At 33.3% G+C, this 22,392-nt stretch overlaps 4 protein-coding genes across 6 annotated transcripts; 2 read left to right on the top strand and 2 right to left on the bottom strand.

Moving 5' to 3' along the window:
- Positions 1 to 621: 621 nt before the first annotated feature.
- On the top strand, positions 622 to 4,495 carry LOC126920947 (chromatin-remodeling complex ATPase chain Iswi-like). The gene has a single exon (XM_050731975.1). It carries the CDS (start codon positions 876 to 878, stop codon positions 3,903 to 3,905), a length of 3,030 nt encoding a protein of 1,009 aa, XP_050587932.1. The 5' UTR covers positions 622 to 875; the 3' UTR covers positions 3,906 to 4,495.
- Positions 4,496 to 6,929: 2,434 nt separating this feature from the next.
- Positions 6,930 to 9,913, bottom strand: LOC126920959 (uncharacterized). Of its 2 annotated transcripts, XM_050732011.1 has the most exons (5): positions 9,468 to 9,909; positions 8,763 to 9,021; positions 8,218 to 8,438; positions 7,816 to 8,145; positions 6,932 to 7,579 (listed from the first exon to the last, which is right to left on the bottom strand). In XM_050732011.1, exons 1-5 carry the CDS (start codon positions 9,721 to 9,723, stop codon positions 7,428 to 7,430), a joined length of 1,218 nt encoding a protein of 405 aa, XP_050587968.1. In that variant the 5' UTR covers positions 9,724 to 9,909; the 3' UTR covers positions 6,932 to 7,427. The 2 variants fall into 2 exon arrangements, with proteins under 2 accessions (XP_050587967.1, XP_050587968.1); XM_050732010.1 differs by having other exon boundaries at positions 6,930 to 7,579; positions 7,816 to 8,438; positions 9,468 to 9,913.
- Positions 9,914 to 11,279: 1,366 nt separating this feature from the next.
- On the top strand, positions 11,280 to 15,405 carry LOC126920946 (chromatin-remodeling complex ATPase chain Iswi-like). Its single transcript, XM_050731974.1, has one exon. The coding sequence runs from the start codon at positions 11,474 to 11,476 to the stop codon at positions 14,501 to 14,503; it is 3,030 nt and encodes a 1,009-aa protein (XP_050587931.1). The 5' UTR covers positions 11,280 to 11,473; the 3' UTR covers positions 14,504 to 15,405.
- A 189-nt stretch (positions 15,406 to 15,594) lies between these two features.
- LOC126920964 (CUE domain-containing protein 2-A) lies at positions 15,595 to 21,817 on the bottom strand. 2 transcript variants are annotated; one of them, XM_050732020.1, is made up of 5 exons: positions 21,651 to 21,817; positions 20,669 to 20,758; positions 20,213 to 20,549; positions 19,969 to 20,142; positions 15,595 to 19,769 (listed from the first exon to the last, which is right to left on the bottom strand). In XM_050732020.1, the coding sequence occupies exons 2-5, from the start codon at positions 20,755 to 20,757 to the stop codon at positions 19,509 to 19,511; spliced, it is 861 nt and encodes a 286-aa protein (XP_050587977.1). In that variant the 5' UTR covers position 20,758; positions 21,651 to 21,817; the 3' UTR covers positions 15,595 to 19,508. The 2 variants fall into 2 exon arrangements, with proteins under 2 accessions (XP_050587977.1, XP_050587976.1); XM_050732019.1 differs by lacking the exon at positions 21,651 to 21,817 and adding an exon at positions 21,368 to 21,564.
- Positions 21,818 to 22,392: the final 575 nt, after the last annotated feature.

A 22,392-nucleotide genomic window follows, 5' to 3' on the forward strand; every position in this document is an offset into this window, starting at 1 on the left:
ATTTAATCTTTATTCTGTGGTCTTGTCTACATCAGACTTTGCTCTCTGTCCGTTTGTTCGGGAAATGAGTGTCTCTCAAAAATGGCTATCCGTAAAACAAAAGAAAGTCGCTCTGTCCGTGAGACAAAGAAAGTCGTGCTGTCCGTAAGCAGAGAAAGTCCCTATTACACTTGAACTCTAGGGAGTTTACATATATGTTTTCAATTTGAATAAATACCAAAATATTTACTAAAGTATTTAATTTCATACAAAATAATTAAAAATAACAATAAAAATATCTAGATATATGAAGTATAATAATTATATTTAACACATTAACAGCCGTTGTTGTTATTTTTCGATTATTAATGTATAATAATATAACTAATATATGGTTATGTATTTATATTTAAAATCGAACTTATTTAATTTTATTGCCTTAATTAGAGGAAAAACATTACAATTTTTTACTTCAAAATTTCTATTAAATTACTGACTGCAAATGTGTTTTATTCAGATTTATGTACATCTGAACAATCAGTCATCGTAAATATAAAAGAGTTATTTCGAATACTTTGAGACGACATATGTTATCCAATGACAAAATTAGTTACATATAATTGCATACAATGTAATTTGTTTAAAATAAGTTAAAATATTAATGCTTATAGATGGCGCCACTTTCGTGATTTTGGAGGGACAACATTATTCAATATGGTAGCGATTGGTGTTATTCGTTTGTGAACGTTGCAGTGAGAAGAGCGCCTCTAATGCACCAATAATTGTAATTAAGTCAGGCGCGTATTTAAAATAAAATTAAAATTAAGTAAAATTAAAGCGCGGATTCATTTTATACATACAAGAAAATATATCTTTTCCAAAAAAAAAAGAGTAAAATGTCGAAGCCAGATGAAAATGCAGACACAGGGGACACAGGAGATAATTCGAATGGATCTTCGGCCGAGACCACGTCGTCCCGAGGTGGTGACTTCGAAACAAAACTTGAAACCGATCGTAGTAAACGATTCGATTATTTACTAAAGCAAACTGAGATATTCTCACACTTTATGACGAATAATCAGAAGGACAAGGCTGGGAGTCCCTTAAAGGTAAAAGCTGGGAGACCCAGAAAACAGCCGGAGACCCAAGTGAAATTCGATTCTGGTGACCATAGGCATCGTAAGACGGAACAAGAAGAAGACGAGGAATTGTTGGCTGAAAGTAATGCCAGTGTCGCGCCAACCACTCGTTTTGAATCGTCTCCGCACTACATTAAATCTGGTGAGTTACGAGATTATCAAATACGAGGCTTAAATTGGATGATATCTCTGTATGAGCATGGTATAAATGGTATCTTGGCTGACGAAATGGGTCTGGGTAAGACTCTACAGACTATCTCATTACTGGGATATATGAAACACTTCAGAAACATTCCTGGTCCGCACATAGTCATTGTTCCCAAGTCTACGTTGGCCAACTGGATGAACGAGTTTAAAAAATGGTGTCCGTCGTTGAGAGCAGTTTGTCTCATAGGAGATGCAGAAACTCGAAACACTTTCATCAGAGAGGTTATGATGCCTGGAGAATGGGATGTTTGTGTAACATCCTATGAGATGGTTATAAAGGAAAAATCAGTGTTTAAGAAGTTCAATTGGCGTTACATGGTAATCGACGAGGCTCACAGGATAAAGAACGAAAAGTCTAAGCTATCTGAGATTCTGAGGGAGTTTAAAACTGCTAATCGCCTTCTGTTAACGGGAACACCATTACAGAATAACCTTCATGAACTGTGGTCTTTGCTCAACTTTTTGTTACCAGATGTATTTAATAGTTCGGATGATTTTGATTCTTGGTTCAACACTAACAGTTTCTTAGGTGATAATTCATTAGTCGAGAGATTACACGCTGTCCTTAGACCGTTCCTTTTGAGACGTTTAAAATCTGAGGTAGAAAAAGGACTGAAACCTAAAAAAGAAATCAAGGTCTACATTGGTCTCAGTAAAATGCAGAGAGAATGGTATACCAAGGTACTTATGAAGGACATAGATATAGTTAACGGTGCTGGCAAGATTGAGAAGATGAGGTTGCAGAACATCTTGATGCAGCTGCGTAAATGTTGTAATCATCCATATTTATTTGACGGTGCAGAGCCTGGGCCGCCTTACACGACCGATGAACATCTTGTTTATAATTGCGGTAAGATGGTTATCCTAGACAAACTATTGCCAAAATTACAACAACAAGAGTCTCGCGTTCTTATATTTAGTCAAATGACCAGAATGTTAGATATTTTAGAAGATTATTGTCATTGGAGAGGTTTTCAATATTGTCGTTTAGACGGTAACACAGCCCACGAGGATAGACAACGTCAAATCAACGAATACAACGCACCGGAAAGCGAAAAGTTCATTTTCATGCTGTCGACTCGTGCGGGTGGTTTAGGTATTAATTTAGCAACGGCGGACGTAGTAATTATTTATGATTCCGATTGGAATCCTCAAATGGACTTGCAGGCGATGGATCGAGCTCATCGTATAGGTCAACAGAAGCAAGTCCGCGTATTCAGGTTTATCACAGAAAATACAGTGGAAGAAAAAATCGTAGAACGTGCGGAAGTTAAATTGCGTTTAGATAAACTAGTTATTCAACAGGGGCGATTAGTGGACGCGAAGCAGACAGCGTTGAACAAGGACGAAATGTTAAACATGATCAGGCACGGTGCAAACGAGGTATTTGCATCGAAAGACAGCGCCATCACCGACGAAGACATAGACACTATACTTCAAAAAGGTGAAGCCAAAACCGAGGAAATGAAACAGAAATTGGAAAGTCTAGGTGAATCTTCTCTGCGTAACTTCACTGTGGACGCACCCACGGATTCCGTCTACCAATTCGAAGGTGAGGATTACCGCGAAAAACAAAAGATTCTTGGAATAGGTAACTGGATAGAGCCACCGAAACGCGAACGTAAAGCCAATTACGCGGTGGACGCTTACTTCAGAGAAGCTCTCCGAGTATCAGAGCCAAAAGCCCCAAAAGCACCTAGACCACCAAAGCAACCGATAGTCCAAGATTTCCAATTCTTCCCGCCACGATTATTCGAATTACTCGACCAAGAGATATATTACTTCCGTCAAACGGTCGGTTATAAAGTTCCAAAAAATCCAGAGCTTGGATCGGACGCTGCCAGAATTCAAAAAGAAGAACAGCGTAAGATAGACGAAGCTCAACCATTAAGCGATGAAGAAGTTGCAGAAAAAGAGAAACTGCTTACTCAAGGCTTCACGAACTGGACGAAGAGAGATTTTAATCAATTCATAAAAGCTAATGAAAAATATGGTCGTGATGATATTGAGAACATAGCCAAGGAAGTAGAAGGAAAAACTCCTGAAGATGTGATGGAGTACTCGGCTGTTTTTTGGGAAAGATGTCATGAGTTACAAGATATAGATAGGGTAATGGCTCAAATTGAACGAGGAGAAGCAAAAATACAGAGACGAGCTGGGATTAAAAAAGCCTTGGACGCCAAAATGGCAAGGTACCGCGCACCTTTTCATCAATTGAGGGTGGCGTACGGAACGAACAAAGGTAAAAATTACACCGAGGAGGAAGACCGATTCCTCGTGTGTATGTTGCACAAGCTTGGCTTTGACAAGGAGAACGTATATGAGGAACTTCGTGCCACAGTCAGATCGGCGCCACAATTTCGTTTTGACTGGTTCGTAAAGTCTCGTACAGCTTTAGAACTTCAGCGGCGATGCAACACGCTAATTACGCTCATCGAGCGCGAGAATCAAGAGCTGGAGGAGCGAGAGAGACAGGAAAGGAGAAAGAAAGGCGGCAGTATTGGAGCAAAACCTGCGTCCAAGAGAAAACAAGAGAACCTACCAGCACCACAAGACAAACCACGGAAAAAGAAGAAATAAAAGACTTAAACGGAGATACGTTTCCAGTTGTCATTTGGAAAATCGAATTTAATCACGATATAATTATCTTTCCATCGTTCATTCTCCAAATATTAAAACGATCTGTTATTGTTTAAATTTAAGGAGAACCTGTAAACTTTTTTGCAGTTTCGCCACTTTTTCATTCCCTGCGAGATCTACATTTCAGTACGATTACGTTTGACTCGCTTTTTATTAGTAACCATCGATTAATATTTGGAGTTAACGGGAGCAAGCTACTAACAGAGCAAAACAGAAAAACGGCTTACATTTCGTTTTGTGGCACATCGAATTTTTCATTTTTTTTTTTTCTTTTTTATAATGTGCGATAGTTTCTGGCGAGAGTATCCGATATATTAATTTTATATATCCATGACTTTTAAAGTAACGCTTCACGCAACTTAAAACTAGTTATTTTTAAATTATACTCGCCAAAGCCTATCATACATCATGATAAAGAAGTCAAAAATTCAGTCTATCCCAAAACGAAGTTCAGCCGGAGAACATATTTATTAATATCGTTAATAAACGTATTATTGTAATAAATGGATTTTTATCTGTGATATTAAGAATGATAGTTTTTATATTTATATGTACCGGATGACCTATTTCCATTCATCTTATGAATGTTGCACCATAATAATCTGCCGTAAGAGTACGAACTCGTCTATTTGTGGCACTACATAACTATTTGCAAGGTGAACAACGTTCTATTTTATGATTTCGTTTGTGATTACAGCAAAATTGCCTTTGTTATCGAAAACACTTTTCTTATTGAATAATAATAAAAGCCATTGAAACGGAACAGTAACGATTTCGATTCTGATCGAAAGAACTCTGGTTCTGCAAGTCCAGTGTCACAAACCACAGGCAGCATGTAAGAAAAGGATCGCGTAGAATTACGATGGGCTTTTCTGGGATGGACAATCGCAGAATCTACTCAAGTCTCTGATTCGACGTCAATTCCTTCGAACGAGCTGTCCGAACTGTGATCCATACTTTCTTAATGTTCTAACATTATATGTCTTTCAAGATCTCCCTTTCCAATGAAAACTGCGGTCCGTATGCAATCGTATGTGTTTAGCGAAATTATTGGGGCCTCCGAATGATCGCGAACAACATGGACACTTTAAAGGTTTGTAACCAGTATGAGTTCTGGAAACCGAAAGGATGTAAAACTTGGAATTTTTTTCCCAGATCTTAGTTGTTATTTGAGAAAATTGTTAAAGTAAAAGAATGATGTCTTTCTTTGAGAAGAAAGTAACCATCTTGATGCATAAGTTAGATAATAGAAAGAATAAAATGTGATATTAACCTGATGTGGATCTTTAGACCATACTTTCTTGTATAAACTTTTCCACGATGGAAACAAGAATAGTCTTGTTTCGATTTTCCGAGATTGCTGATTATTATTTTCGTCTGCTTCGCATGAGGACAGTCATTGGCCGGAACAGCCACACTTTGAGTATTGTGCGGCCTTATCGTTAAATTGAATTCATTCTCTACCTCGGTCCAGAGATGATTAATGTTTAGTTGATCACATTTTAGAGCAATATGTACTTTCAAGGAATTTGAAAACTTGAACCGATTGTTGCAATTGGGACAAACGTAGCGATTGTAACCTTGAAACGGTATAGACATTATTTACGTAGAATCTGGCAGGATCGCTTAAATATGCGATTCGCATTTATGTATTTGGAGAGAAATGGGTTACTTTGTATATTGAATGGTCTCACAAATGATATATCCAACATGGCCAGGATATCGTCAGCAAACCACATCAACAATGCTCCGCCGAGACCTGTTTCGTATTGTTTTCATTATGATACCATCGATGGTAAACATCAATAACACGTTGTAGCTATGACAGTTATTTGCAAATGGAACGACTTTTAGCCAACAAGCAGTACTCGTTAGACCATTTATGCAATAAAGGCGTCCATGCGCAGCGTCAATTTCAATCTACAGTCAATTTATACGATTTACGGCTCTTCTGTTTCAAGAGATTTTAACGAAAATTGTATTTTTCCTACTTACATATCGAATTATCGATGTAGTCTTCTGAGATAGTTTACTCACATCAACGACTTCCGTTGAAGAGACGAAGAGATTTCCTCGAACCTTTGTATGCTCATCACAGCGTTCTCATTTAACATGGAAAACATGCTCGTATCATTCGATGTCGATACCATTTGATCACAAGACATTTAACCTAATATGTATAATAATAATGGGCGATCTTCGAAATGTCTAAATCTAACTTCCATTCTACATGTGGTTTAAATATATTTAATTGACTATCGGGGATGAAAAACTCTCCCCTCTCCACTCTCATACCCACATAACTGTTAACACTTACTGTTACACTAATAATCATATAATAAGAACTGGCTGAGAGTAGATCAGTCTCGCTTACGTTTCGCAAAGTTTGCGAAATTCAGATTAAGTGACCACTTCACATTGCGTACGTTTTAACGCTCTATTTCTCCACTGGTGAAAAAGAACCGTGTAAAAAGAAAAATCGTGATTTGCAACAAAGTACTAAATTTGCAATTGGCGTTGAACTGAAGCAAACAATGGAAAAGGCAGTTTAGAATGTAGAACTGCATTCGATAATAATATTTCATTCAACAAACATACGAAAGTGAAGGTACTGCGTTAAGGAAAATCAGAAAAATATGTTTTTCAAAAATCGACGCCTCATTCATCGTCACTCTCTATTACATTACAACTAATACGTTTTCTTATTACTGGAAAAATATATTTCCTTCGACTGACCGTTTTGTATCAGCTGTGACGACATCTATTTTGTTTTTTCTTGTAATAATAATTTTTTAAGAAACCACACGTTTCTCAAGTCCCTATGAAGTCGTGTAGAATGTTCGACATTGGTTTCATTTACAGTAAAGTGATAAAACGTGTTTAAAAAAGAGCAAAGCGAAATTTAATTAGAAATATGGAGAAAATAAAAAACTATTTAAGAATTTTTATAGTCGGATATCTCTCAGCATATAGAGGGTTGAAGGTATTATAAATTATAGTATTATATATTACTATAATAGTATTTTATATATGTATTTTTTTAATTTCTTTTTGTTTTAGTAAGGAGAAGTAAGATTTCATAATTTCATTTCATTTGTTTCATTTTGTTACTTCACTCGTACCGTTTTTAAACGTTTAACATTTCTCATTTCCTCAATAAAATTTTAGTCAAGTAGGTATAACATGTTATTTATACACATACGCTTTTGAAGTCGTAACAAATTCATACAAAACGATTTCTTGTATTCCTTGCTTTTTATTGTACAATAGCATGTGTGGATGTTTTGTGTACTTTCGTGTAAACACAAGCGCCCTAAAATCGAAGCATAAAAGATATAAATCTAAAATTTGCTTTAAATAATGCTACTTTTGAATATTTCTAATTGTTTTCACTCGCTAGTGCCATATATTTAGTATTTAGAAAACTTTCGCAGATTCATGTCACAATCATATTGCGTCTTGTCATGACTCCGATATCTCTTGTTTGTCTAAAGGAGGACAATTCATATGCCGGAGATTTCGCGGGCCAACCATGCCTTCTTGTACTCTTGCGCATTCGCTCAACCATATTGCGACACTAGCTACCTCTTCAGCTGATAGACGAGATCCAATACCTAATATCGAATTATAACAGAAATCTTATAAAAATTAATGTAATGATAATCATAGCAAAGAACTGGTTTTGTACAGAAACCGCGACGTAAAAGTCTCAGATAATTTTGCAAGAAACTTGAAATTTACAAAGAATCATAAACGTAACATAAATAAACTCGAACAATTTTACAACTCGGCTTGTATATATGTATGTATATCGGTTTGTAATATAATTAAAGATTCTTTGTTATCTCACCAGGAACATTCGGATAATACTTGAGCAATTTTGCGTCTATAACCTTCTTCTTCTTTTTCCTTTCAACCCTATCTTCCGTATTTCGTATGCTCTGTTTCTCGCTATAACTTTCTGCCGAAGTACTACTAGTCACACTTTTTGCAGATGTATTTTCACCTTTCAACTTTTGTCCATTAGATCCCGGTCTCTTGCTTGACTCGACATTGCTAGCGGATATCTCGTTAGGTTCTATTTGTGAAGTTTCTTTGCTAGAGAAATCTTGTTTCGCTTCATCTTCAACCATCTTCTTCTGGCTAGCGTAACTTTCGCTTAACTGCGGCGTTATATCAGCTGTAGAAGAATATTTTTGTAAATTATGTAACAAATGTGCGAACGAGATAATAATTTCTGGTAAGAATGTACTTCTCGAAGAGTCTATGTCCTTTCTTGATACCAATTCTAAGTCTAAATTCGCGTCAGCTTCCGTGTCTTGGCTCGTAGCTGAACAAACCCGATCTATGGAAAATTTTCTTTTGCTCGATTCTTGATTTTCTGAATATTCAGAATCGTATATAATGAATTCTGTCGGATCCTCGTCGCCAGGATCTCTTTCGCTCCCGTCACAACAAAGTCCAGCTAAATATCTGAAAAGGTGTTATTATTAATAAATTAATTTTCTCACATTTAATAAAATATACATTGAATAACGCTAAACATTGTAGAATTTTTTCTATTATTATGATATATAAAACTACAGATTTCAAGATCTCTATATATATACATACATATAAGTACAATATATGTATATCTTCCATAAATTCCTATATGTATAATCCTATAAATATCATTCATATCTTTTTCAACGCCCTATATAAGTACATCCTTCTTCCCTTCAGTTGTGTTTTATAGCTTCACGGTTTATTACCTATATCAATATGTATTATACATTTTGTAAGTTTTGTATATACCCATATATCTCCAGAAAGAATGTAACTGGAACCATAGCAGATCCGCCATCAGGTTCGTGAGTAAATAACTCGCAAATCATAGTCATTGTTTCAAAGAGGCTGGAACCTAAAAGTCCAACAGCGATTGCCAAGAATTTTTTCACTTGGCATTTTCGTCGAAATTTCCCGATCATCAAGATCAAATTTAGATCCCGACGATCCAAACACAAGCAGTCCCATAGCCTTAGTATCGTTTCCACAGGTAACGTTTTATTGTAATCTATTCAAGAAATATTATTTTTCAATGTCGGTGAAAGATGCTTATCTAAATACACAGTTTAAAAACTTTTCCACCCAGATCACAAAGTTCTACTTTAAAAAAATAATAACTAAGAGTTATCTTATATTACATATTTTGTTTAACATACCTAAGAAATATCTAAATATTTGATATTTATAATTGATAATTCTATGTCCAGTTAATAAGTAATTATATTTAATATAATTATTTAATTCATTAGCATCAATAATTAATAATTAGAATAATTATATGTATTAGTGATTAGTATGAATATAAAGTACAGACCAACAAGAACCGGTGGTATTAAATATTAAATACGGATAATCGATCAAAAATAATATATTGAAACAGTTAATAAAAAATTCTATGTTGCTCCAACAATTCATATACCTATACATATATATTCGAATAATTATTATCGATACCTCCAAATTGACGAAGTAAAATCCTCAGAAAACCAAGAGTCAAACCGGAAGCGGTATTCGGTGGTGGATACTCCAATCTTAATTTCGTCGGTGGTTCCTCACCATTGGCCAACGCTTGAAAATACGAGCTAGACCATCGAAGTAAATCGTACGGTTGCGTTCGAATAGCCGCCTTGCAGAATTCCTTCAGAATTAATGGCAAACTCGGTGGCACGATAACTTCATGTTCTGAAACTGATTGTTCTGCAACAGACATATTTATCAATTTTTCAAAGTTCAACAAATTATTCGTATATTAAGTACTGTAACTTTCGAATAAGGAACGAGAGTAAAATCTTAAGGGGGAATGCTAGTTGATACGAAGTGAAACTATGATTAACTTGAATATCGTAGTACATTAAGTCAGGTATACTGTTTGTTGCCATTTCGCGGGGTTTCGTCGTCTAGGAAACAACATCGATGAAAAGTGATCAATTCGTGGTAGGAATAGTGTCGCTCACCTTCACTTACATTCTATTTAACCCGCTTGTATTCTTTCGGTCATCTTCAAACCAATTGTAGTTTTCTAATATTAAAAAATATTTCAAAATAGATATGAAAGAATTGCTATTGATGTGTATCATTTTTTCATTTAATTTTATATTAAATATTTTCTTAAAATATTGATAAACGTTTTCGTTTGCTAAAGTACGAGTAAGATTTAAATATAAACATTCGATTATCACAATTAGATTAAATATATATAACTCGTCAGAAGAATCGATCGATAAAGAAGTTCTCTTTTTATCATCGTTATCATTCGTCAAGTTGAAAAGCTTTATTCTTTGGTTTTACATATAACATTATTAATAATAAAATTAAATTATATATATATCTGTAAACTCATAAATCTCGGAGTAATTCAGGTGATCGATTCTGAAGTCTGAAGATCGAGTTTATTGCAAAAATACTTAAATGAAATACAGGAGTAAACAACAATTAATAGCAATCTATAACAGTAAACAATAAATAACAAGATCTCTACAATGTCTATCTGAAAATCAAGAATCGATTTTCAACGTCCTGAGATACCGATCTTCCTCCGTCAATCTTCGATGTTTTAAATATTTAATCTTTATTCTGTGGTCTTGTCTACATCAGACGTTGCTCTCTGTCCGTCTGTTCGGGAAATGAGTGTCTCTCAAAAATGACTGTTCGTAAAACAAAAGAAAGTCGCTCTGTCTGTGAGACAAAGTAGTGCTGTCCGTAGGCAGAGAAAGTCCCTATCACACTTGAACTCTAGGGAGTTTACATATATGTTTTCAATATGAATAAATACCAAAATATTTACTAAAGTATTTCATTTCATACAAAGTAATTAAAAATAACAATAAAAATATCTAGATATATGAAGTAGAATAATTATATTTAACACATCAACAGCCGTTGTTACAGTATATATTACTTTTATTATTCAAATTAATAATAATAACTAGTAGAAATATTTTTCGATTACTAATGTATAATAATGTTACCAATATATGTTTATGTACTTATATTTAAAAACATTACAATTTTTTACTTCAAAATTTCTATTAAATTACTGACTGCAAATGTGTTTTATTCAGATTTATGTACATCTGAATTATCAGTCATCGTAAACATAAAAGAGTTATTTCGATATACGATAGAGTTATTTCGATACTTTGATACGACATTTGTTATCCAATGACAAAATTAGTTACATATAATTGCATACAATGTAATTTGTTTAAAATAAGTTAAAATATTATGGCTTATAGATGGCGCCACTTTCGTGATTTTGGAGGGACAACATTATTCAATATGGTAGCGATTGGTGTTATTCGTTTGTGAACGTTGCAGTGAGAAGAGCGCGTCTAATCCACCAATAATTGTAATTAAGTCAGGCGCGTATTTAAAATAAAATTAAAATTAAGTAAAATTAAAGCGCGGATTCATTTTATACATACAAGAAAATATATCTTTTCTAAAAAAAAAAGAGTAAAATGTCGAAGCCAGATGAAAATGCAGACACAGGGGACACAGGAGATAATTCGAATGGATCTTCGGCCGAGACCACGTCGTCCCGAGGTGGTGACTTCGAAACAAAACTTGAAACCGATCGTAGTAAACGATTCGATTATTTACTAAAGCAAACTGAGATATTCTCACACTTTATGACGAATAATCAGAAGGACAAGGCTGGGAGTCCCTTAAAGATAAAAGCTGGGAGACCCAGAAAACAGCCGGAGACCCAAGTGAAATTCGATTCTGGTGACCATAGGCATCGTAAGACGGAACAAGAAGAAGACGAGGAATTGTTGGCTGAAAGTAATGCCAGTGTCGCGCCAACCACTCGTTTTGAATCGTCTCCGCACTACATTAAATCTGGTGAGTTACGAGATTATCAAATACGAGGCTTAAATTGGATGATATCTCTGTATGAGCATGGTATAAATGGTATCTTGGCTGACGAAATGGGTCTGGGTAAGACTCTACAGACTATCTCATTACTGGGATATATGAAACACTTCAGAAACATTCCTGGCCCGCACATAGTCATTGTTCCCAAGTCTACGTTGGCCAACTGGATGAACGAGTTTAAAAAATGGTGTCCGTCGTTGAGAGCAGTTTGTCTCATAGGAGATGCAGAAACTCGAAACACTTTCATCAGAGAGGTTATGATGCCTGGAGAATGGGATGTTTGTGTAACATCCTATGAGATGGTTATAAAGGAAAAATCAGTGTTTAAGAAGTTCAATTGGCGTTACATGGTAATCGACGAGGCTCACAGGATAAAGAACGAAAAGTCCAAGCTATCTGAGATTCTGAGGGAGTTTAAAACTGCTAATCGCCTTCTGTTAACGGGAACACCTTTACAGAATAACCTTCATGAACTGTGGTCTTTGCTCAACTTTTTGTTACCAGATGTATTTAATAGTTCGGATGATTTTGATTCTTGGTTCAACACTAACAGTTTCTTAGGTGATAATTCATTAGTCGAGAGATTACACGCTGTCCTTAGACCGTTCCTTTTGAGACGTTTAAAATCTGAGGTAGAAAAAGGACTGAAACCTAAAAAAGAAATCAAGGTCTACATTGGTCTCAGTAAAATGCAGAGAGAATGGTATACCAAGGTACTTATGAAGGACATAGATATAGTTAACGGTGCTGGCAAAATTGAGAAGATGAGGTTGCAGAACATCTTGATGCAGCTGCGTAAATGTTGTAATCATCCATATTTATTTGACGGTGCAGAGCCTGGGCCGCCTTACACGACCGATGAACATCTTGTTTATAATTGCGGTAAGATGGTTATCCTAGACAAACTATTGCCAAAATTACAACAACAAGAGTCTCGCGTTCTTATATTTAGTCAAATGACCAGAATGTTAGATATTTTAGAAGATTATTGTCATTGGAGAGGTTTTCAATATTGTCGTTTAGACGGTAACACAGCCCACGAGGATAGACAACGTCAAATCAACGAATACAACGCACCGGAAAGCGAAAAGTTCATTTTCATGCTGTCGACTCGTGCGGGTGGTTTAGGTATTAATTTAGCAACGGCGGACGTAGTAATTATTTATGATTCCGATTGGAATCCTCAAATGGACTTGCAGGCGATGGATCGAGCTCATCGTATAGGTCAACAGAAGCAAGTCCGCGTATTCAGGTTTATCACAGAAAATACAGTGGAAGAAAAAATCGTAGAGCGTGCGGAAGTTAAATTGCGTTTAGATAAACTAGTTATTCAACAGGGGCGATTAGTGGACGCGAAGCAGACAGCGTTGAACAAGGATGAAATGTTAAACATGATCAGGCACGGTGCAAACGAGGTATTTGCATCGAAAGACAGCGCCATCACTGACGAAGACATAGACACTATACTTCAAAAAGGTGAAGCCAAAACCGAAGAAATGAAACAGAAATTGGAAAGTCTAGGTGAATCTTCTCTGCGTAACTTCACTGTGGACGCACCCACGGATTCCGTCTACCAATTCGAAGGTGAGGATTACCGCGAAAAACAAAAGATTCTTGGAATAGGTAACTGGATAGAGCCACCGAAACGCGAACGTAAAGCCAATTACGCGGTGGACGCTTACTTCAGAGAAGCTCTCCGAGTATCAGAGCCAAAAGCCCCAAAAGCACCTAGACCACCAAAGCAACCGATAGTCCAAGATTTCCAGTTCTTCCCGCCACGATTATTCGAATTACTCGACCAAGAGATATATTACTTCCGTCAAACGGTAGGTTATAAAGTTCCAAAAAATCCAGAGCTTGGATCGGACGCTGCCAGAATTCAAAAAGAAGAACAGCGTAAGATAGACGAAGCTCAACCATTATCCGATGAAGAAGTTGCAGAAAAAGAGAAACTGCTTACTCAAGGCTTCACGAACTGGACGAAGAGAGATTTTAATCAATTCATAAAAGCTAATGAAAAATATGGTCGTGATGATATTGAGAACATAGCCAAAGAAGTAGAAGGAAAAACTCCTGAAGAAGTGATGGAGTACTCGGCTGTTTTTTGGGAAAGATGTCATGAGTTACAAGATATAGATAGGGTAATGGCTCAAATTGAACGAGGAGAAGCAAAAATACAGAGACGAGCTGGGATTAAAAAAGCCTTGGACGCCAAAATGGCAAGGTACCGCGCACCTTTTCATCAGTTGAGGATAGCGTACGGAACGAACAAAGGTAAGAATTACACCGAGGAGGAAGATCGATTCCTCGTGTGTATGTTGCACAAGCTTGGCTTTGACAAGGAAAACGTATATGAGGAACTTCGTGCCACGGTCAGATCGGCGCCACAATTTCGTTTTGACTGGTTCGTAAAGTCTCGTACAGCTTTAGAACTTCAGCGGCGATGCAACACGCTAATTACGCTCATCGAGCGCGAGAATCAAGAGCTGGAGGAGCGAGAGAGACAGGAAAGGAGAAAGAAAGGCGGCAGTATTGGAGCAAAACCTGCGTCCAAGAGAAAACAAGAGAACCTACCAGCACCACAAGACAAACCACGGAAAAAGAAGAAATAAAAGACTTAAACGGAGATACGTTTCCAGTTGTCATTTGGAAAATCGAATTTAATCACGATATAATAATCTTTTCATCGTTCATTCTCCAAATATTAAAACGATCTGTTATTGTTTAAATTTAAGGAGAACCTGTAAACTTTTTTGCAGTTTCGCCACTTTTTCATTCCCTGCGAGATTTACATTTCAGTATGATTACGTTTGACTCTCTTTTTCTTAATAACCATCAATTAATATTTGGAGTTAACGGGAGCAAGCAACTAACAGAGCAAAACAGAAAAACGGCTTACATTTCGTTTTGTGGCACATTGAATTTTTCATTTTTTTTTTTTTCTTTTTTATAATGTGCGATAGTTTCTGGTGAGAGTATCCGATATATTAATTTTATCTATCCATGACTTTTAAAGTAACGCTTCACGCAACTTAAAACTAGTTATTTTTAAATTATACTCGCCAAAGCCTATCATACATCATGAAAAGAAAGTCAAAAATTCAGTCTATGCCAAAACGAAGTTCAGCCGGGGAACGTATTTATTATTATCGTTAATGGACGTATTATTGTAATAAATGGATTTTCACATGTGACATTAAGAATGATAGCTTTTATATTTATATGTACCGGATGACCTATTTCGATTCTTCTTATGAATGTCAAAGAGGTGCTTGTTTCTGACATTGATGTAATTAGAGGAAAGCGAGATTTTTTTATACATACATTATAATTATCATAGACACTCGCAAACATGTATGTATTGTATATAAACCACATGCGTACCTTGATTTTATTTTACATAATTGTGATGCAATATTACGTGATCGATTTTATTTATTTGTTATGATTTTAAAAGGCATTGTAATTCGTTTTATGAATAAAATATCATGTGCCGTTTCATATGAAAATCTAATGTGTTTAGTTGTTGATTATTAATTACCTTATGTAAAGTTGAAATGACGATAATTAAGATAGGATTATGGTGGATTAGAATGTGAAGATTAGAACGATATAAATATAATCAATTCTATTTTCATGTTTTCGAATATATAGTTATATATATAGAATTTCGGAATTCTTAGTACTGAGTGAAGAAAAAATATTTAGGTTTATATATAATATTAGGTTTATTTGTGTTTAAATCAAATGTAATTATGAATAATATAATGATATAATCACACATACATACGTATATTAATTTAAACGGTGAATGTATTATTGTTCGTATAGTTTACGAAATCGATTATCGAAATGAGATAAATCGCAAATTCTTTGTTGAACAATCATCGGGTTTTAAAATATATAGATGAAACGATTACATTTCAAAAACTTACATTCTCTTCGTGCTACAACTTGAAAAAAGTAGTATAACATATATATCAACATTTATACCGAAATGCTTATAAAGCAATTTTAAAATTATTATTCTATTCGTTTTCTAGAAGAATTTTTTATATTCTAATTTTCATTAATCCAGTTATTGGATACGATTTACAAGAGAACAAAGCGTTGTTACTTTTAAATGCATGGAAAAGTCGAATTAACCGATAATCGGTAAAATATGCATACAAGAGTTTCGTGATAAATTTGACCACAAAAATTGTTCATTCATTGTGTACATACAATCATTAATTCTACTAACTGTACTAGTATTTTATAACTATATTCGATGACATATTACTAGAAATTATTGATTTTACAAGGTCACAAAAAAAGGATATTTTACCGAGTATGATAATAATATCGTAATTTAATGAATAATTTAGTATATATATTAATAAGATAGTTATATATTTTTATAAATGCATACTAATTATTAAAAAATATTGATTAACTATATCATGACTTTATGAAAGTACTATAAGAAACGTAGAAAACATGTAGAAATATGACTTTATTTTTCTTAAAATAAAACTGTAAAAAGTATTTTTTAAAATAAAACAGAGTTCTTATTGCTGCATTATATCAATGTTAAGAGAGATAAATTTCAAATAAACTTAAAAAAATAAAATGGGACTGTTAATAGAATCTTTTTTTATTTGTTTTTTGGATCACTTTTTAAGGCCCCGGAGTTCGTCATTATCACCACAGAATATATGTAATATTATAATCATATAAGTATTTTGAATTTGGTGTTACATTTAAAATCTATTTATACTGAGAGAACTATTTTTTTCCCGATCATAATAAAATTTCTGTTTAGTTAAACGACTTTCCTTAAAAAGCAAATAAAATAATCAAAAACTATAATTGTTTCTTCTTATTATTCTATACCTATGTTTGAATTCATAAAACAAAAGGGATCCTTAAACAATTTTTTTTTCATTGTCTTTAATTTTGTAACAATGTAGAATATCATTTGAGTAATAATGCAGCTGATAATTTTTGTTATCCCGTTTTTTTCTAGATGTAAACTTTCCACCATTTTTTATCAATAAAATGTTTCAAAGACAACAAAATAAGCTACAGAATTAGTGTTTTAAACAATAATGATCATTTATAAGCAAACAATTTCGTATAAACGAAATTTATGAATAAATCCTAATTTTTATATATGATCTTAATTGCACATTCATAATAACAGATTACATGTAATCAATATTGTTAATTAAAAATACTCATATGTTACATCAAAGGGAATACAGCAAAATTCGCAAGAAACTGAAGTGTCCCAGTTTATAGTAATTGCTCATCTTATCCTATTCTTTTTATTTTTGTCACTTTTCTTTATATTTTTTTATTTTTTTCTGTTTTTAATAATTTTTTTAATATATTGCTATCTTATTCTATTACACATACTTTCGGAAATCTTACAGCAACATTGTTCTGTCTGAAATTAATCGGCAGTAGAGTATATTTAGTTTACAGTGAATATATGTTCATCATTCGGTAATTACAATTATTAGAAATAATGACTCCTCTGTAGCGTTATTATAAATCACCTATGGCAAGGAGCGGCTCAAGTTTTTTCAATATACTTATATATATATAAGTTAAAACTACATATATATGTATATATATAGTTTTCTTCTTTTTTTTTTATTAAAATTATCAAATAATTAAAACAAGAGTTTTATAAACAAATACATTAATAAGAAAGACACGCACTTAATAGAATGAATTAATAAATGTAATAAATAAAATTCAACGACACCAATAACTCCTTAAACAGCGTATCAATGGACCCAATTAAAAAATATGAAAATGTAAATTTATATTTCTGATCAATTACACTTCTTGTTGTGTCAAATCACGATATACGATCGTCAAAAGTTGGTGTCTCTATGAATTCATTATTAAACTTCGCTTCCTAGTATACATATATTATTGCAAGTAATCACTCGACTTTATTAATATCCTAAGATTTAAAGGATTATATCCATCTACACTTTGAAATTTGCAATAATAGCAATAACAATAGTAATACTGGTAAGTTATATGGCGCGGTAAGCAATTTTTTCATCCCGCTTACGTATCTATTACATGTATGTATATATAATATCTGTTTATACATATATATATATATACATATATATATATATATATATAGATATATGTATGTATAATACATACATATATATGTATATATATTTGTGTGTATGTGTGTGTATATATATATATATATATATATACTATATATATTTCTTCCTACCTAATACATATACTACAATTTATTATCTGAAATCTACAACTTGATTATAATTTTTTTTCTGCGATACCAAGAGATTCAGTATGCACGCAGTATTCACTTGCACGATATTTTTTCTTTTTACAATTAATATTGTATTAAACTTTTGGTGAATTTCGATTATATTTGTAGATAATAATTATAACTATGCATGCTTAGAATAATTATTTATTTGGAATTTTTTCGGTTTTTTTCCAAGTAAGTGTGCACATAAAAATTCCTAAACTTTTTTTTGTTATATATCATTTTATTTTTAGTGTTTTTGCAAGAAACCGAACTCCTTGCAAAGATATACCACTTATATTTTATCGTTCTTACGTACTTTTCATTACATACATAGTACGAGTCTAAGACAGAGAGAGAGAGAGAGACAGAGAGAGAGACAGACAGACAGACAGACAGAGATAGAGATTTTACTCAAATTTAGTAACGTTTAGAAACAATCAACTGAACTAATCTTATTAGTTAACATTATAAAATATGTGATTGTAATATATTCCAAGATATATCAGCACATATCATAGTCTTAATAATAATAGTTAATATAACAACGGTTCGATATTCACTGAAGAGCATAGGACACACAACATGTTTAATAAATAAAATGTGTGTATTATTTTAATAGTAAAGGAGTGTATGCGTTTGAAAATAATAAGTAAAATTATCGACTTGCGATTGTATCGCAGAAATTGAATTATAAGTTTAAAGGAACTTATAGTGTAATCATATATTCATAGATAAAATTAATTATAGCAGATTTAAAATCTGAAAAACTGTTGAAAAACAACGAAACATTACGAAATTACGTCTTGTATTTTAACATTTACCTATAAGTTCGCTATCATAAAAGTTTCTCTAAACTAAAAATCATAAATTTATTTCGTGACCATTATATAAAGTTATTTCGGTAAAAAATAAAAAGTTTCAAACGTAAGTTAATTATACGTTAACAGGTACTTAAACTGCGACGTAATAATAATAATTAATAACATTAGCGATGTACCGTTATGGAGAAATTTTCATTAGTCCACACTATGAACGGCAAGTTATTTGCGGTTTTTTAAAATGCTCCAAGACTTTTGCGACAGATCACAATGATTATAATATCACGCATAAAAATAATTCTAAAATCAATAAAAATCATTGTGGATAACACAAATTCAACTAAAAAAGAGAGGTACAAAATAGATAGTGCTGCAAGTATATAGAAATTCAAGACCCTGTCCGTATTCCTTTATAAGCAAGACAAGAGGATCTAAGCGAAAGCTTTAATTCGAAATCAGATGCCTCCAAGGGGGTGGATCGGGGGGTGGAGGCAAAGGGACTGGTTACGGTCGGCAATGACCTCTTTTTCTACCACCTTCGTTACCATCCTCCTCTTCGCCGCCCCTTCTTACTTCAGTGTATCGTTCACCCTTCACACTTACGATCTTATTATCTAAGTAACGTACTAATTTTTTTGGTTCCGTTTTCGGTGCGACTGGACGATGCTCACGTGAGTCATCGTCTCTATCAACATAACTATACCGTGCAATGATACGTGATTTCAATTCCTCGTCGTTCACTCTGGCCTTGTTACGACCGTTTGGCTGTAGAAGATAATTACGCTATTTTATATCGTTTAACTCATAATTGATTCATTACTATGAAAATGCACGTACATGTGTATATACATGTATAAATTTAATAACATTTTAAATTAATAGTATAAGTTTCAAATATCATACAAAAAATAAATTATATAATATATTTTATAAAAAGTGCATACATGTAAAAATAGATACTTACTGTTAGAAAAGTAAGATTACTAACAATACTTTGCCCTGCTTCTTGTCTATGAAGTGCAAGTTGTGCTGCCTTTGCTATATCACCACCAGCAACTGCCAAGCAATGTCTGGCTTCTGCCGGACTTGCAGCTGGGAACATTTCTTGTAAAAGTGCTACTTGATGCCAAGATGATTCCTGATAAATAAGACATTCATGGTTTAAAATAACTAATAGTTACTTCAAAAACAAAGTAGAAGGAACTTACTTCTGAAAAATATTCTCCACTAGAATCACTTCCAGCATCACTAGTTTCTGAGAGATGATGAACTCTCATTCTCTGTGTACCAGGAGGTAACAGAGCTGTTAAACTAATATGACTCAAGGGATCTTGAGGTTGGCAATTTTCATTCCCTTTGCTTTCTTGCCGTAGTTTACTTTCAACATCTAATAACCACTTGGACACTGCTTCTTTTTCAATAGTAGAAAACTCAGGAAGACAAGCAGAAACCATTTCACATAATCCATCAACATCCAAGTCTTCCTCAAGTGCACTTTCTTCTACCATGCTCACCACATAGCTCAGGACAATGTCATCTATTAAGCTGGAAGGGATATCTTTATAAAGTACAAAAACACATTAAATGCAGTTATTATATAAGTTCCACATATACATTTGCTGAATTATGAATAAGTTCCATTATTTTTTCTTTCTTGTTTTTACCTTAATTGGGCAGTTGGTACCTCTTTCCTTACAAAACTAAATAAAGACTTTTTGACCAACTCTTCCTTTTCATCCATTGTACGATTCATCCTAAAAAATTAATAATAACTAATTCAAGTAAAAGTCATCCATCACTGAAAGATTTCTATATATTTAATTTGATATTTATAAACTCTAAAATGTTTCAGTTAAATTTATATTCTTTAAAGTAATCAGTTTATTAACAAAAATTAATATTATACAACCTTATTAGAACAATATTTATATTCAATAATATTTCTAAAACAATTTAACAAGTGTCTTTACAAAAAGTCAATGATGACATATAATGTTATTGTTAGAAAAAATTATAGTTAGAAAAAATTATATTAAGGTGTAAAAGCTTTATTACAAAACATTTACACTGCAGAGGAAAAGCACATTAAAAATACATAAGTCTAACTCTTTTACCAGTTTACATAGGAAATAATTACAACAAACTATTAAATATTAATTCACAAATTCTACATTTGCAACATGAACTTTATAAACCAAATTGACTTTATTACACAGTACATTAACCGCGTCGAATTTATGCTTAACGTTAAATTTAATTCGCACAGAAATTTCATTTGAGAAATTTCGTTTTCGAAAGCTACTGTCGTCCAGCTACTGTTAACTTTTCAGTTAGGTTAAGAGAAATAAGGCAAAACCAATTACAGGTAGTCCAAAACAGGATTGTATTCAAGAACTGACTTTTCTTGAATGTCTTTATCTCGTGCAAGAAATGAGAATAAAATCATTTTTCGTGGTGCATGAAAAAACAGAAAATGAATAAGTATCGCAAAGGAAAATGAGAAAGGGAGGAGAAGAAATTGACAGAAAGGTAGTAGCAGCGCCGGTCATATCCAGCTTTTAGCATTTCCGTTCATCTGCGATGAACAAACAATTTCGTAAGATAACATTGATATATTTTATCATGAAAATAGGCGCGAGTACGAACCTGATCTTATTCACTTGCTCCAAGTCCCCGGATCGTACTTAAAGTTGAAAACTGATAAAAATTTCGTATACAAACAATGTTGCTCGATTTGACAGTCCGGTGGGACGGGTAGAGATAACGTGGCGCCATCACAGTCCGCGACTCACTTCGGGATCAAATCAGCAATCTCAGTGTTGTAATTTTAATATTAAAACAACCCAAAATAGAAACAGTTATTCTATAAAATAAAATAATTTTCTACTCGAAATATCGTTTACGATGAATGAAAAAAGTAAATATCACAAATTATATAGGATTAGCATAAATGCAGAAATTCGATTTACATCGGAGCACTAATATCGATACTGTAACCCCCGAAACTTATTTGTTACATGAATATTAATCTGTACCTGTTGTATGTATAATAGAACTGTCTTTAGAAATAAATAAGATGAGATGGATTATTTAGTAGATTCAATCATTCAAATGAAATTTATTTTATGAATCATTGATAAGCTACAGCTCCAAAACTGTTAGAATAAAACAAAAACTTGGGAATTGTGCTTTTTATTAATTGGGAGTATTGAACTTGAGTGCTTGAAATTATATAATAAAGTCTGTACGATTAATTATGTTTATATTTTGAAACTCGACAATATTTTTAGCAATAAAATGAGAACAAGGAATTTTTCTATCTATTCAAAGAATGTAACATATTAATATATGTATAAAGATGCTAAACATAGAAGGAACTTATATACAA

The sequence above is a fragment of the Bombus affinis genome, chromosome 10 (assembly GCF_024516045.1).
Source record: "Bombus affinis isolate iyBomAffi1 chromosome 10, iyBomAffi1.2, whole genome shotgun sequence".
In the NCBI taxonomy this organism is placed as follows: domain Eukaryota; kingdom Metazoa; phylum Arthropoda; class Insecta; order Hymenoptera; family Apidae; genus Bombus; species Bombus affinis.

What these genes read in the sequence shown, in the direction of transcription:
- LOC126920947 (XM_050731975.1), top strand. Translation starts at nt 876, where the DNA reads ATGTCGAAGCCAGATGAAAATGCAGACACAGGGGACACAGGAGATAAT.
- LOC126920959 (XM_050732010.1), bottom strand. Translation starts at nt 9,723, where the DNA reads ATGTCTGTTGCAGAACAATCAGTTTCAGAACATGAAGTTATCGTGCCA. An exon ending in TTCTTTCTGGAGATATATGG is followed by an intron (nt 8,439 to 8,762) that starts GTATATACAAAA and finishes ACACCTTTTCAG; the next exon opens with ATATTTAGCTGGACTTTGTT. An exon ending in GTATTATCCGAATGTTCCTG is followed by an intron (nt 7,580 to 7,815) that starts GTGAGATAACAA and finishes ATTCGATATTAG; the next exon opens with GTATTGGATCTCGTCTATCA.
- LOC126920946 (XM_050731974.1), top strand. Translation starts at nt 11,474, where the DNA reads ATGTCGAAGCCAGATGAAAATGCAGACACAGGGGACACAGGAGATAAT.
- LOC126920964 (XM_050732019.1), bottom strand. Translation starts at nt 21,450, where the DNA reads ATGATTTTATTCTCATTTCTTGCACGAGATAAAGACATTCAAGAAAAG. An exon ending in AATCCTGTTTTGGACTACCT is followed by an intron (nt 20,759 to 21,367) that starts GTAATTGGTTTT and finishes TTAATTTTTTAG; the next exon opens with GATGAATCGTACAATGGATG. An exon ending in GTAATCTTACTTTTCTAACA is followed by an intron (nt 19,770 to 19,968) that starts GTAAGTATCTAT and finishes TATCTTCTACAG; the next exon opens with CCAAACGGTCGTAACAAGGC.